The sequence below is a fragment of the Natator depressus genome, chromosome 19, assembly GCF_965152275.1.
Source record: "Natator depressus isolate rNatDep1 chromosome 19, rNatDep2.hap1, whole genome shotgun sequence".
NCBI lineage: Eukaryota > Metazoa > Chordata > Testudines > Cheloniidae > Natator > Natator depressus.
In genome coordinates, this window is record NC_134252.1 from 8,573,665 (window position 1) to 8,586,992 (window position 13,328).

The 13,328-nt window shown below is 38.2% G+C and overlaps 1 protein-coding gene across 1 annotated transcript in view; it reads left to right on the forward strand.

Annotated features, from left to right (window-relative positions):
- Window positions 1–12,968, forward strand: part of CLIC4 (chloride intracellular channel 4) — a 54,739-nt gene extending 41,771 nt beyond the window's left edge. The window contains exons 5-6 of the mRNA XM_074934582.1: window positions 7,427–7,608; window positions 8,951–12,968. Of these exons, the coding sequence (XP_074790683.1) occupies window positions 7,427–7,608; window positions 8,951–9,115 (347 nt within the window). The 3' untranslated portion in view covers window positions 9,116–12,968. The remainder of the gene's footprint in view (window positions 1–7,426; window positions 7,609–8,950) is intronic.
- The last annotated feature ends 360 nt before the right edge of the window (window positions 12,969–13,328 follow it).

Consider the following 13,328-nt stretch of genomic DNA (forward strand, 5'->3'; position numbering starts at 1 on the left):
GGTTATGGTAGAGGATTTGTGTCCAGGCAGCACTGCTGATGTCCACAAATAATTTTCCTGAACTAGACATCCCTTAAATCTGATTTTTGTTTTATGAAAGTCCAGGGCTACCCAGATCACCTCTTTGATGGGTGTGTTTAAACTACATAAAGACACTATTTCAGGGCAAACGAAGGTATTGTAGACAGTTCTGAGGGCTACACATGCAATGTGGGACAGCACTACTTTCACTTAACCTCACTTCCTTTTTTCTCCTGGGAGAAGCCAATGTCCGTTACTAATTCTGGACTAATTTGATGGTCCTATTAATTGAGGGATTTATTTGCAATTCATTTGTTACTATTGGTACCATTAGTGGACCTGCCCCTTAATTGCTGGTGCATTTTAGAGGTGTAAAACACACAAACAAAGCTATTTTGGTTTGTAATGGCTGACTGTAAATCTGAAATCCTATTAATCAAAATCTCCTTGTTTGAGCAGGTGGCTTTTAGTTTTTTGGGTTAATGATCTCAGAACCAATGACTCGGTATCTACCTTGAGAGAACCAGACCAGTTAATATTCATTTTGGGAATTTAACCATGACATGCAACTTCTTTGAAATGTGCAGTAATGCTCAGCTTGCCCCCAGGCAGCTTCCCTGTGACATGCTGTAAACTGACTCCGTAGATAGTGCATTTCAATATCTGACTTTTTAGTCAGATGTACACTAAACTTAAGGATGTCTTGATCAGCTGGTCACGCTTTTAAACTGACAGTGTTCCTTTATAGTTAATCACATTTACTTTGAAATATTCTGTGTATTTAGAGATGTATTCTACCCTGGAAGCTTACTTTGGGTTCCCCACTGGCAACTATTGGCCTAATATTCAGAGATGCTAAGTATCCCCAATTCCTATTGATTTCATTTGAGGCTGTTGGTACTCAGCCCTTCTGAAAATCCAACCCCAGATGGGTAGAGACAGACTTTGGCTCTTAAACTGTGCACAAAAATTCATTAGAAACCGACCTGGACAGCATTACTAATTCTTAGTAACTTATTGAAAAGCAGAGATGTGAAATGCATTGATTTGCTGTCCATGATAAAGTTAAGGACTTGTGTGTAAAAGCTGAGTTTTAATTAACCTTTAACTCTGAGAATGAGTGTACTTTCCCATAAACTAGTGCTGAAAATGTTCAATGCCTTCCTGCAGTCGCCTGAAGGCCTCACTCCCTCCCATCTTTGGAACCCACCTTCACTCCCTTCCCCCGCTGCTATAAGTTTCCAGTTTGAGAGCCGTGCCACTGGAAACTGGATAGCATTTTAAGAGTTAAAATGATCATAGGCTCATTAATGTTCCCTGCAACTTTTCTCAGTCATGAAATTAAAGTATCAGTTTAATATTAAACATCTGTAAATTCACATTTCTCTTCCTTTCTGTCTTGTATCTTGCTGCTGCTTGTTTCAACCTTTGGTTTCTCTGAGCAGCTCTTCCCTAGAGCTAACTCTGGTCTAGATCCTTTGTCTAGCAAATACAAGCTGCTGTCATCCCAGTTGGTATCCTGCTGTTCAAAGGTCAGTTGCATCCTTTACATCATCCAGGTAGCTTCTGCCAGCTGGAGGCTTGTAAATCTAACTTGCGCATTCTGCCACTGTGGCAGAGTTTTTCATGGGTTATATTTTTAGGTGAAGACAGCAAACATACCAGAAGCCACAAAAAGTAAATAAAATGCAAATGCCAGTTACAAAAGAGCAAGAAATTAGGCTGGTTAGGTAAACAGTCTCACTCACACTTACTACCAATCCATACGCTAGCACATTAATGAGCAGATGTCTGATAGCCCCTTTCAGTTATTGATACTCTAGTGCACTTACTGTGCTGTATCTGGACTATTAGTGTGATCTGTAATCAATTGCATACACTTGTTTTTGAAATATTTTTTACTCTTATAAAATAGACGTTAATTTTTAGGGTACGTTTTCAAACTTGTTGGATAATGGCATAATACTAGCTCATGACTTCTGTTACTACACACACGCTGGCTCCTGTTTATTGGGGTTGACATCCAAAGAGCGTTGTGTGTGTGGTTTTTTTTACAAGAGACACCAAACCTTGGTTAAAATGAAACTGCTAAGGAACTGACTTGATAACAAGGATGGTTACTCATTCCAGAAGACTCTGACCAGATTTGAAAGTGTGTATTATAGAGTAATTTATTTACTGTTAGACTAGAAGCTATCTGGTCCTCTGACTGCTTTAACTTTGAGTGCTTACTGCTGCTGCTCAAGCATAATTTTAAGTAAAACTATGTCTAATACTTCTTGCATTGTTGCTGCCAGGAATAACTGTCTACCCTCACTAACCTCATAATGGCATAACCAAGCCGGACTAAAGGCACAATGGGTTGTTCAGTTTGCAACATGTAGACCTTAGATTAAATTACTTATTGGTAAATAAGAACTCCCAGTTGCCAAGCAACCTTCTGCCCCAGGGATCTATTATAGCAGCTGTGTTCAAGAAAACAATATTCAGAACAATTCTGTTCTGTAGTGTCTCCCTGGTGGATTTTGTTGTTGAAGGTCTATGGACTCTTAGCTGTTACTTTAAAATATCATTTAATTCAAGATACAGGATTCAACAAAATGATTTCAGCATTTCTTAAGAGAATCCTAGTTAGGCAATGCTGTGTTCAAGCAGCATTCAATTGAAATACACCCATGATTTCTTAAAACTCTAGTAAAATTTGGGTTTTGGGTTTTATTACTTTAAACTGTCCTTATAGCATATGTAACCAGAGCATCCCTGTGTTAAAGTGAGCGTTGTGTACAGTTGACACTGACCAGTCTGTGTACTGTTTGCACTGCACTCTGTGAAACTAAGGTAGCATAAATGTCTAGAAGTACATAAGGTTTCTAAAATCTGTTCCAACAGCCTAAGGAGCTACTTTGAGCAAGCAAGGAGATGGGTTTTAAATTATTTTTACTTTGAAACCGTGAAGGGGCAGGTCACAGGGCTAGCTGCACTTCCGTCTCTCCTTGGACGCTCTCTGTGCACCCCCTCGGGTGTCAGTACCAATGCTTTTACCTATCCTGGGTAGAATTCCACAATTATCCCACTCCTAGAGAGGGCTCTGGGCTCCTGCACCCTGTGTATTGAGAGCGCTTACTCAGCAGGTGGGACTGATTTCTGGCATCTACGGTTCTTCCTGATCAAACAGCCTTCTGAAAACCAAAGTGGTGTTTGTTTTTAACAGCAGGAACAAAGCATTTAGAGAAAAGAGGAGTTTAAAAGTCATAAACGTGTCTCTATATTATTGTCTCCTGATGGTAAGCTAGGTAGCCCTACGTTCTTCAGACATCCCAGCATGTGTCTGCATGTCAATCTGATTGTCCCATCTCCCCCCTTCTCCTGAGAGGGAGACTTTTTCAAACTCTCATCCTTTTAATCATCTGGTTCCCAGGCTTTTCCTGTATTAGCATTGTCTCTTAACCCTCAAGGGCTTGTGGAGAAGTAGCTTATCTTGAGCCATTGTTTCCTTCCTACTTGTTTTCCTACAACTCTCCATTAAACTAAACCAATATATTCATATAGTAAACATTCCAATAATTAGGTCAACATATAGTAGTAATAAACTAGAACAGAGCAATTCCATTTCTTCTATAAAAAGCTTATTATAAATACTGTCTGTGGGGGAGAGGAGGCTGGTTGTAAACTTGCACAGACTTGAAACTTGCCTATAAAATGTATGGAAGTTTTAGCCGGGTGAAAGGGGGAGATCTTGTTAAATATCTTTTTATACTGATCACCTGAACATGCAGTACCAAATTTCACATACAACTTAGTGTTCTTTAAAGTTTTTCAGCTGCTTTGGACTAATGGTGGAAGTGAGCTGCAAACTTCATATCTGAACTTTCCCAGCATTCAGGATGTTCAGATCCCAGGTTTTGATTTACACGCACTACTTTGGCTTACATCATTTTTAAAAAGGCGTAAAGCTTTAACCTTGCCATGTGAAAAGTAAATAGTAATATTTGGGAAGTGCTACTGCTTTCTGATAACACCCCAAATTTTGAGATTGACAAGCCATGAGCCATGCAGGATTGGACCCTTGAATCATCAAAGGAGTCTTATTTTATTCCTAAATGGTTGTTGCATGAGAATGTAAGTAAAACACACAATCCTACTATTTTTCTGCAGTGTTTACATTTAGAAAAGAGATAAAATTCCTCCAATATAACCAGTGTTGTAGAACTAGGTTTGCATTGGTTTTATGGGCTATACTGCCCTCTGCTGTTGTCTTTGATTAATTTGCTTTTTCAAGAGTTCAGACTTACCTGCATGCAGAGTTGCAACAAATTTAACATGTGCTTTCAAAACTGAGAGAACCCTGGCTTAACCAGGAGATCTTCAGCGACCTGAAACTCAAAAAAGGAGTCATACAAAAAGTGGAAACAAGGTCAAATTATGAAGGATGACTACAAAAAACCCACAGGTGTGTGGGGACAAAATTAGAAAGACCAAGGCAAAAAAGAGATTAAACTAGCTAGGGTCAGAAAGGGTAACAAGAAAACATTTTACAAATACATTAAAAGCAAGAGGAAGACCAATCACATGATGGGCCCATTACTCAATGAAGCGGGAAAGACAATAACAGAAAATGCAGCAACAGGTGAAATGTTAAATGCCTTTTTGGTGTCAGTTTTCACCAAAAAAACAAACAAACCGTAAGTGATTGGGCAATTAATATAGTGAACATCAGTGTAAATGGGGTATGATCTGAGGCTAAAATGGGAAAAGAATAAGTTAAGAACTGTTTAGACAAGGTAGATATCTTCAGGTTGGCGGGACCTTATGAAATGCATCCTAGAATACTTAAGGAACTGGCTGAAGAGATGTCTGAGCCATTTGCAGTTATCTTTGAGAACGTGTGAAGTCTAGGAAAAGGGCAAATATAGCACCTGTCTATAAAAAGAGGAATAAAGATAACCCAGGGAATTATAGACCAGTCAACTTAACTTCAGTATCTGGAAAGATAATGGAGCAAATAATCAAGCAGTCAGTTTGTAAGCACCTAGAAGATAATAGGGTGATAAATAAGTCAGCATGGATTTGTCAGGAACAAATTATGTCAAACCAACTTAATATCCTTCTTTGACAAGGTAACAAGCCTTGTGGCTAGGGGGAAAGTAGTAGAAGTGATATATCTTGACTTTAGTAAGGCTTTTGATACTGTTTCATATGACCGTCTCATAAACAAACTAGGGAAATGTAGCCTAGATGCACCTACTATAAGGTGAGTGTACAACTGGTTGGAAAAGCATAGTCAGAGAGTAGTTATCCATGGTTCACAGTCAAGCTGGAAGGGCATATTGAGTGGGTCCTGCAGGCATCTGTCCTGGGTCTGGTTCTGTTCAATATCTTCATAAATGGTTTGGATAATGGCATAGAGAGTACATGTGTAAAGTTTGCAGACAATACCAAGCTTGGCGGGATTGCAAGCACTTCAGAGGACAGGATTAGAATTCAGAATGATCTTGACAAACTGAAGAAATGGTCTGAGGTAAATAGGATGAAATTCAATAAGGACAAATGCAAAGTACTACACTTAGGAAGGAACAATCAGTTGCACAAACACAATGGGAAATGACTGTCTGGGACCGAGTACTACAGGAAAGAATCTAGGGGTGAGAGTGGATCACAAACCAAATGTCACCAATGTAATACTGTTGCAAAGAAAGCCAACATCATTCTGGGCTGTATAAGTAGGAGTGTTGTAAGCAAGACCTGAGAAATAATTCTACTCTTCTTAGTGCTGATAGGACCTCAACTGGAATATTGTCCAGTTCTGCAAACCACACTTCAGAAAAGATGTGGACAAATTGGAGGAAGTCAAGAGGAGAGCACCAAAAAATGATTAAAGGTCTAGAAAACATGACCTATGAAGAAAGTGAAAAAATTGGATTTCTTTAGTCTGGAGAAGAGAAGACTGGGTGATGGTGGGGGACATGAAAATCTTCAAATACATAAAAGGTGGTTGTAAAGAGGAGGCTGATAAATGTTCTCCTTAACTACTGTGAGGACAGAACAAGAAGTAATGGCCTTAAATTGCAGCCGGGGAGATTTAGGTTGGACATTAGGAAAAACTTCCTAATGCTAAGTAAGCGTAGTTAAGCACAGAAACAAGTAACTTAAAGAAGTTGTGGAATCTCCCTCAGTGGAGGTTTTAAAGAACAGATTAGTCAAATATCTGCCACTGATGGTCTAGGTTATACTTAGTCCTGCCTCAGTTCAGGGTACTGGACTAGATGACCTATTGAGGTTCCTTCCAGTCCTATGTGTGTGTGATTCTGATTTAGTTAAATCAGAGTAAATCTTGTGTGACTTATTTCGGTTAGGAAGAGATTTAAGATAAAATGACATAAGCCATTCTTAAATGAAAAAGAAGTGTCCACTCAGGGGTTTGCAGTGATTTAACTAAACTGGTGCAAGCTTGTATTTAGGCCAGACCTTAGATAGCAATAAACCCTTACAGGTTATATTTTAATGATTTTAAGTTATGTCAAGCTGACAAAAACAAGGAAGAGCTAAGAGTTTGTCTACATGAAACTGGCACTGAAATAACTAAATCAGCTGTTAATTTACACCTTTAGTTACTTGAGTGTATGTCTGTGTGGATGCACTTGTTCTGGAATAGAGAGCCCTATCCTGACATAGGGATCTCTTATTCCAGAATAAGTGCATCCATGCAGACGTGTGCTGAAGGTGTGAATTACAGCTGATTTAGTTATTTTGTGTCAGTTTCCATGTAGACAAGACCTAAGATTAAACTTCCACTTAAACTTCAGTTTGTCCTGTTTTGGTAGGTAGCACAGATTTCAATTCAGTGTCTAATGCTACCAGCTACCAGTAAAGCTGATTTAAGACAACTTTGCCATAATAGATGTGGCAAAGGAGACTGAATGTCTATTTCAGTGTTTTGGCACTGCCATGGGTATCTCAGCAATGCACATTCATGTAAGCAGCCTTAGTGGTATGTAGGGCTACATATGTGCCAAGTAACTATTATAAAGTGCATCTGATGTACTACAGTAGGTACAAGGAGATGAGTAAAAAGGGAAAATCTGGAGATTGGAATTTTGTAGACACACACTTCTTTCCACTTAATATACAAGTCCTGAATTCATACTTTTCTTAAAACATGAATTGTAAAATACAGATTGGGTCTATAAACTAATCCCTGCTTCGTGCATCACTGAGGTGCTTTAAGCTTAGCCAATTCTCTTGCATTACATTACATCAGGAAGAGGATGCAAGAACCAGACGTGCTTCCTGTATAGATATCAATAGCGAATAGATTGATAACTCTTTGAAAACTGCTTTATGGCTTGCTTTCTTTCCTTCCTTCCTCTTTATTATTCTCACATAAAACTGTATTCCTTTCCTGCAGCTTTGGAACGTAGCCTCTTGAAAACTCTGCAGAAACTGGATGAGTACCTGAACACTCCTCTCCCTGATGAGATAGATGAGAACAGCATGGAGGATATCACAGTTTCTACCCGCAAGTTTCTGGATGGCAATGAGATGACATTAGCAGACTGTAACCTGCTACCTAAACTACACATTGTCAAGGTAAATGATTTTGTTGGGAGGGACTAGTCATTTCAGTTACATTTCTTATAGTGTATATAATATCCTACAAAATAATAAAAGTAAAAGATAGAAAAAACTTACAAGATCCTGGATCCCATCCCATTGCAATAAACTTGGTAAATAAGACTGAATACATAAGTCTTCGTTAAGTGTAATCACAATATTAACACACTGCATAATAATTTAATGAAAGATTCTTGAAATGTGTGTGAAGCTTCTGTGCCTACCTTAGTTATTGTGACACCTAATAGATAACTAAGATAAAAAGATTTGTGGCCCAAGTCAAGCCAGGTTTTAATGTGCTGTAGAAACAAGGAAGTCATGAGACTTTAAGACGAAAGAAGAACCATATGACTACAGTTTTTCCATGTTTCATTAAGCACATGTTTTTTCTGTCTGTATAGAAAATGGCCTTAGTAATACAAGTAAATTGCACAATGCCAAATATAGGACCAGAGGACAAGTTAGACACACCTGAAAGAGATGGGAGAGGATAACTCCGCAAAAATGAAGATTTTTCTTTATTACCAAAAAGAAAAGGAGTACTTGTGGCACCTTAGAGATGAGCTATTACCGGCGGGGGGGGGGGGGGGGGGGAGACCTTTTGTAGTGAATCTCGTTGGGATCTGTGTTTGAAGTTTTTTTGTTGAAGAATAGCCACTTTTAGGTCAGAAATCGAGTGACCAGAGAGATTGAAGTGTTCTCCGACTGGTTTATGAATATTAAAATTCTTGACATCTGATTTGTGTCCATTTATTCTCTTCTTTATTACCATGGTCTGACTTCTGTTCCCCTTCCCTTGCACTGTTCTAGGCAGTCTCACACTGCAGATGGAGCCCCAGGTTAAATTTATATGCCTGGCTGTAGCAATAGTTAATCTGTAGTACTAGTTTGCTCATTGTCCTCGGATAAACTGGGCCATCTTGATTATCACTACAGAAGTTTTTTTCTCCTGCTGATAATAGCTCATCTTAATTAGCCTCTTACAGTTTGTATGGCAACTTTCACCATCTGTGTGTGTGTGTAATATATCCTTACTATACGTTCCATTCTATGCATCTGATGAAGTGGGCTGTGGTCCACAAAAGCTTATGCTCTAATAAATTTGTTAGTCTTTAAGGTGCCACAAGTACTCCTGAAGCATATAGTGTACCACCAGGTCTACGTACATACCAGAAGGGCAAGATGTACTGATTTTGATCTTTAATGGAAGTTACATTGTAGGGTTTATAGTCTGTGAGGATAGTATGACAAAGAATGGAAGAATTGATGTAACTTAAAGGACATGAAGTAGTCATTGTATATATTTTTTTTGTTTTAGGTGGTTGCCAAAAAATATCGCAATTTTGATATTCCCAAGGAAATGACAGGGATTTGGAGATACCTGACCAATGCCTATAGCAGGGATGAATTCACCAATACTTGTCCTGGAGACAAAGAGATTGAAATAGCTTACAGCGATGTAGCCAAGAGACTCACTAATTAATCAGCACTTGCAAAAGAGATGACTTCTCACATATTCCATAACAGAATGCTTCTCCTAACAGACTGCTCTTTTGCATATAAAATAACAATTTATTTTGCATGAATTTGCAGTTATTCAATGTTACGTTGGATAGAGCAGGTACAGTAATTACCTAAAATTCGCAAAACAGGAGTAACGAGGCTTGTTTTTCTTTACCTTCTTTAGCAGCAAATACGAAGATTATCATTAATACAATTTGTGTTTAATGTTGCATTGGGGTACCCTAGACACCCCAGGATAAAGGGTTATTTTTCTCCACTCCTTTTCTTTTATCTATTAACTATAGCTAAACTTGCAAACATTTGGTCCATTTCTGTGTAGACACTCTTTTGAAATTCACTAATTGGTCCACAATATTCTCTTGGTATATGGTACAAGAAATATTTATGTATTTTGGAATTTACTACTTCTTAAAGGTCTGCATGTAGGATAAAATAGTTATCTACAACATATTGATCTGTACCTGCTTGTCTATCCCAGCCGTATACCAAAGGATCTTATTTCCAAAAAAGCCTTTTGCAGAATACTTGGCAATTTTTTTAACAAGAAAACAAAATACTGTTGGATTACAAACAAAAGACCCCAGAAATATGGCCACCACAGACCCAGATATGAATGCCCCAAACTGCAGGAGTTGGGATCTTGGTCTGAATTTTGTTTAGGGGCCTGTCAGAGAAAATGTTTAGGTATGGGCCTTCTGGAGCCTGAGCACTAGTTTAAAAAACGGTGCTGTCTGAACGGAGTTTTGGGTCTCAGATACAGTTAGCAGAAGGTCATTTTGTTGGCACATCATGAAGAAACCAAAAGAGCTAGACATCCACCATTGGTTCATTTTAAGAACTGCAAGTGGCTGCTTTTTTGGTAGTAAAGAGCCTTTGTTCTGTGTAGGTCGTCTTAGTAACATTTATTTAGGAAAACTGTGCTGTCGTAAACAATGTACATGTAAAGTTTAGGGTTCTAGTTGACAAATAGCTACTGTATATGATAGCTAGGAGTGCAATGATTAGCAATGCAAGACTGAACACACAGCAACTAGAGTAGAAATCTTGAGAATTTCTTTAAAGATATTTTTTCTGAAGCATGTTTAAGTGACCTTTAAAAGCGAATATTTGCCTTAACATACAGTATGCATTTTCCTAAAAGAAAAGCCCTCTTGTTTTCTCTTGAAAAATAATGCTCTGTGAAGTGCCAGCCTTTCTACGTATTAATTTATCCCCTGACTGTCACTTGTCTACATACCTGGACGACAGTTTTTGCATAACCGTAATCATTGCACTACTATCCGTTTAGGTTTGCTGCAGCAACACTGAGGAATAGCACTTCAATTTTTTTAAAAAGCAATTTTCAAATATTTCTAAACCAGGGAATAGTTTTCTTGTTTAAAACAAAAAGGCAAGGTTTTGATGCATGAAATAAATTACTAGGTTATTTTAGAGGCCATCAAACCCTACTCCAAAGAGCATTAACACATTTTTTGTAATACTTTTTTATATTTAACTGATTTTAGAAGTCTGGAAAGTGCTATTCCTTGTAGGTTGTTTTTCCGATATTAAACCTACTGCAATAACATGAAAATGCTCACAGAAACACACTTTTATACACTAACATTTTGGTAAGCACTAGTTTTATGAAAAACAGCATGACTTTCTAAGCATCCTGCTTTTGCTATTTCATATATCCATAAAGTTAGCTTGAAATAAGTGATAGAGTACTCCATATTTGTATACGTGGCTTGTGGTGCCTTTGTCTTGCCTTCTTAGGTCTAGAATTCCATTACTGTAACAACTCTCAATTGTTACCTGTCTTTTCAAAGACAGCGATCGATATGCTTAAAATCAAGCCCTATTATGATTTATTGCAGGGGCGTTCAGGAACTGAAAGGAAAATCTACAGAGCAGCCTGGTTAGAAAATGATTTGTAGCCTTCTTATATTCACTGTATCCTAAAGGCCCATTCACACCACGAATAAAGTTTGTCTAGCAGTAAAAATCTTCTTCAGGGGTTTAATACTTGCCAATGCTACATCCAGAGAGGGGAATTATTTCATTTTTTGTCAGATTAAAACCTGGTTTGGTTTTGTTGTTAATAATACATGGAGGGTAACAATGGAAGTTTATTGGTTTGGTGCTTTTTTGCCTTTGTATAGCTTAAGATGCTCAACTAAAAATGGAATATAGGAATCGGTTTAATTTTGGGTATGGTTTAGTCAATTGAAATTAATCTATTAAATTTAGATCAGGATGGCCCTTTGGAGTTGTTTAATTAGTGATCAGGCCCAATTTTTTTGTAAACAGATTAGGCACTCAGTATGCACACAGCTTGTGTGTGCTGGGTAACTGTGGATGTACACGATCATAATTAACCATTTGTATATACAGTGACCCAGTTTGCACACTCAGGTGTGGTAATTGGCCACAAAAAGGCATGCATATACACGCTTACCTTGTTAAAATATCAGGCCTGTAATCTAGTATAAACCATAGATGCTTTGTAATTTCCCTTGAATAATCTAATTATCATCCTCAAAACACGGATGTTGAATATAATATGCTACAACAAAGTAATTTTAATGGCTGACATGGTTAAAAGCTTGGGAACCAAGTTAAAGCTCCTGCTGTCTCTGGCACCCATTGATGTATTGCTTGTCTTAACACAATGAGCTATTGAGTGTCAGAGATTGGACGGCAACTAAAAACGAGCTTTTTCCCTTATAGTCAGTTCAAATGAGCCTCTGGTTGGTTAGTAACTGAAAGGGGATATGCCATGTGGTGGCCGCTTGCTGACCTCTGTGAAATGAGTGGCTGTCTTTCTGATTTCCCATTGCATTGCATCACTATAGCTGTCCCATTTGTTGGCATCCTCCGTATAGAGCTTAGGGGAGACTAAACATCTTTCACCTCTACAGGTAGTCCCTCCAGGTCAGAACCGCAGGGCGTTGGCAGGGTGGTGTGTGGCGGGATTAGCCATCTGTGCTATATGTATTTTTCAGTCTGACCCCAATCACCAGCACTTACAGTAACCCTTATTAATGGGAAACTCCTGTCCTCATTCCCTCCCACTTTGACTGGAGAACAAGGTATACACATGAATTTGCTTTTTAAACAAAGTTTTCCTTTCTGGAAAAGACATCCTGCATGTGCAAAACTGTTTGAGCGGGACGCATGTGGACCCTTGAAATGATTTCATGCACTGCAAACATTTCCTATGTGTCTGTTTTTCTCTGGCATTCGAAGTCCCACATGGACTACTGCAGCTGTGTAGTTGCATAATTATATTTTTCCCATAAAATTGATAATTTTCTGGAACGGGTCTGTTTAAACTGATTGAAAAGAATTCTGTGCAGTTCCGTGATAAGATAAAGATGCAATCAACTTTCTATGCTAAAGAAGCAAATTAGCTTTTCATATCAAAGGAACAGACACGTTGAAAAAAAATGTGTTGAGCCAAATCCACGGATATTTATCTCCATGTAGGACACAGTGGCTAAGAACAGCAAAATGTACACTCTGCCATTCAGATAATGATTTGAACGTGTTAAATGAGAATCTTCAGAACAAAACTTTATCTATCCCAAGTAAGCCCACTTAGCTTGTGACACTAATTCTTGCTTTTTGTATGTGGGTGGGATGAAGTGGGGAGAGATGCAAACTCCGAGAACTGGACATCTGGAATTGGAGCATGGTATGCAGAAATACTTGACAAGTCCATACAATTTATTGTAGTATGCTTATGGATCATCTTTTACAGATATACCAGTATATTGCTGGCAGCTAAAAATAAAATTATATTTTCACTACCAAACAGATCTTGATGGTTTTTGTGTGCGCACATATTCCCACAATTCAAGAGGGTGCGTTGTAATGCACTACTGTAGACACAATTTTTGTCTGACAGTTAAAGCCAGTGATAGGGCATACCATTCCTAGTTTTGCCATTGGTCTTGTGACCTCTAGGGCAAGTTGCATTTAACCTCGGTCTATCTTTCTGTAACTAGGTATAATATTTACCCACTCTGCAGGAGTGTTGACTAGAACAAGTTTTAAAATGCCAATTTTTTCCACAAGTAACTTTTAAAAATGATCATTTGTCAATATTTCCTATGGAAAATATTTTTTGATAGAAAACTTTTTTAAAATGTGGGGGTTTGGTTTTTTAAGACTTTTTGGTTTTCAAA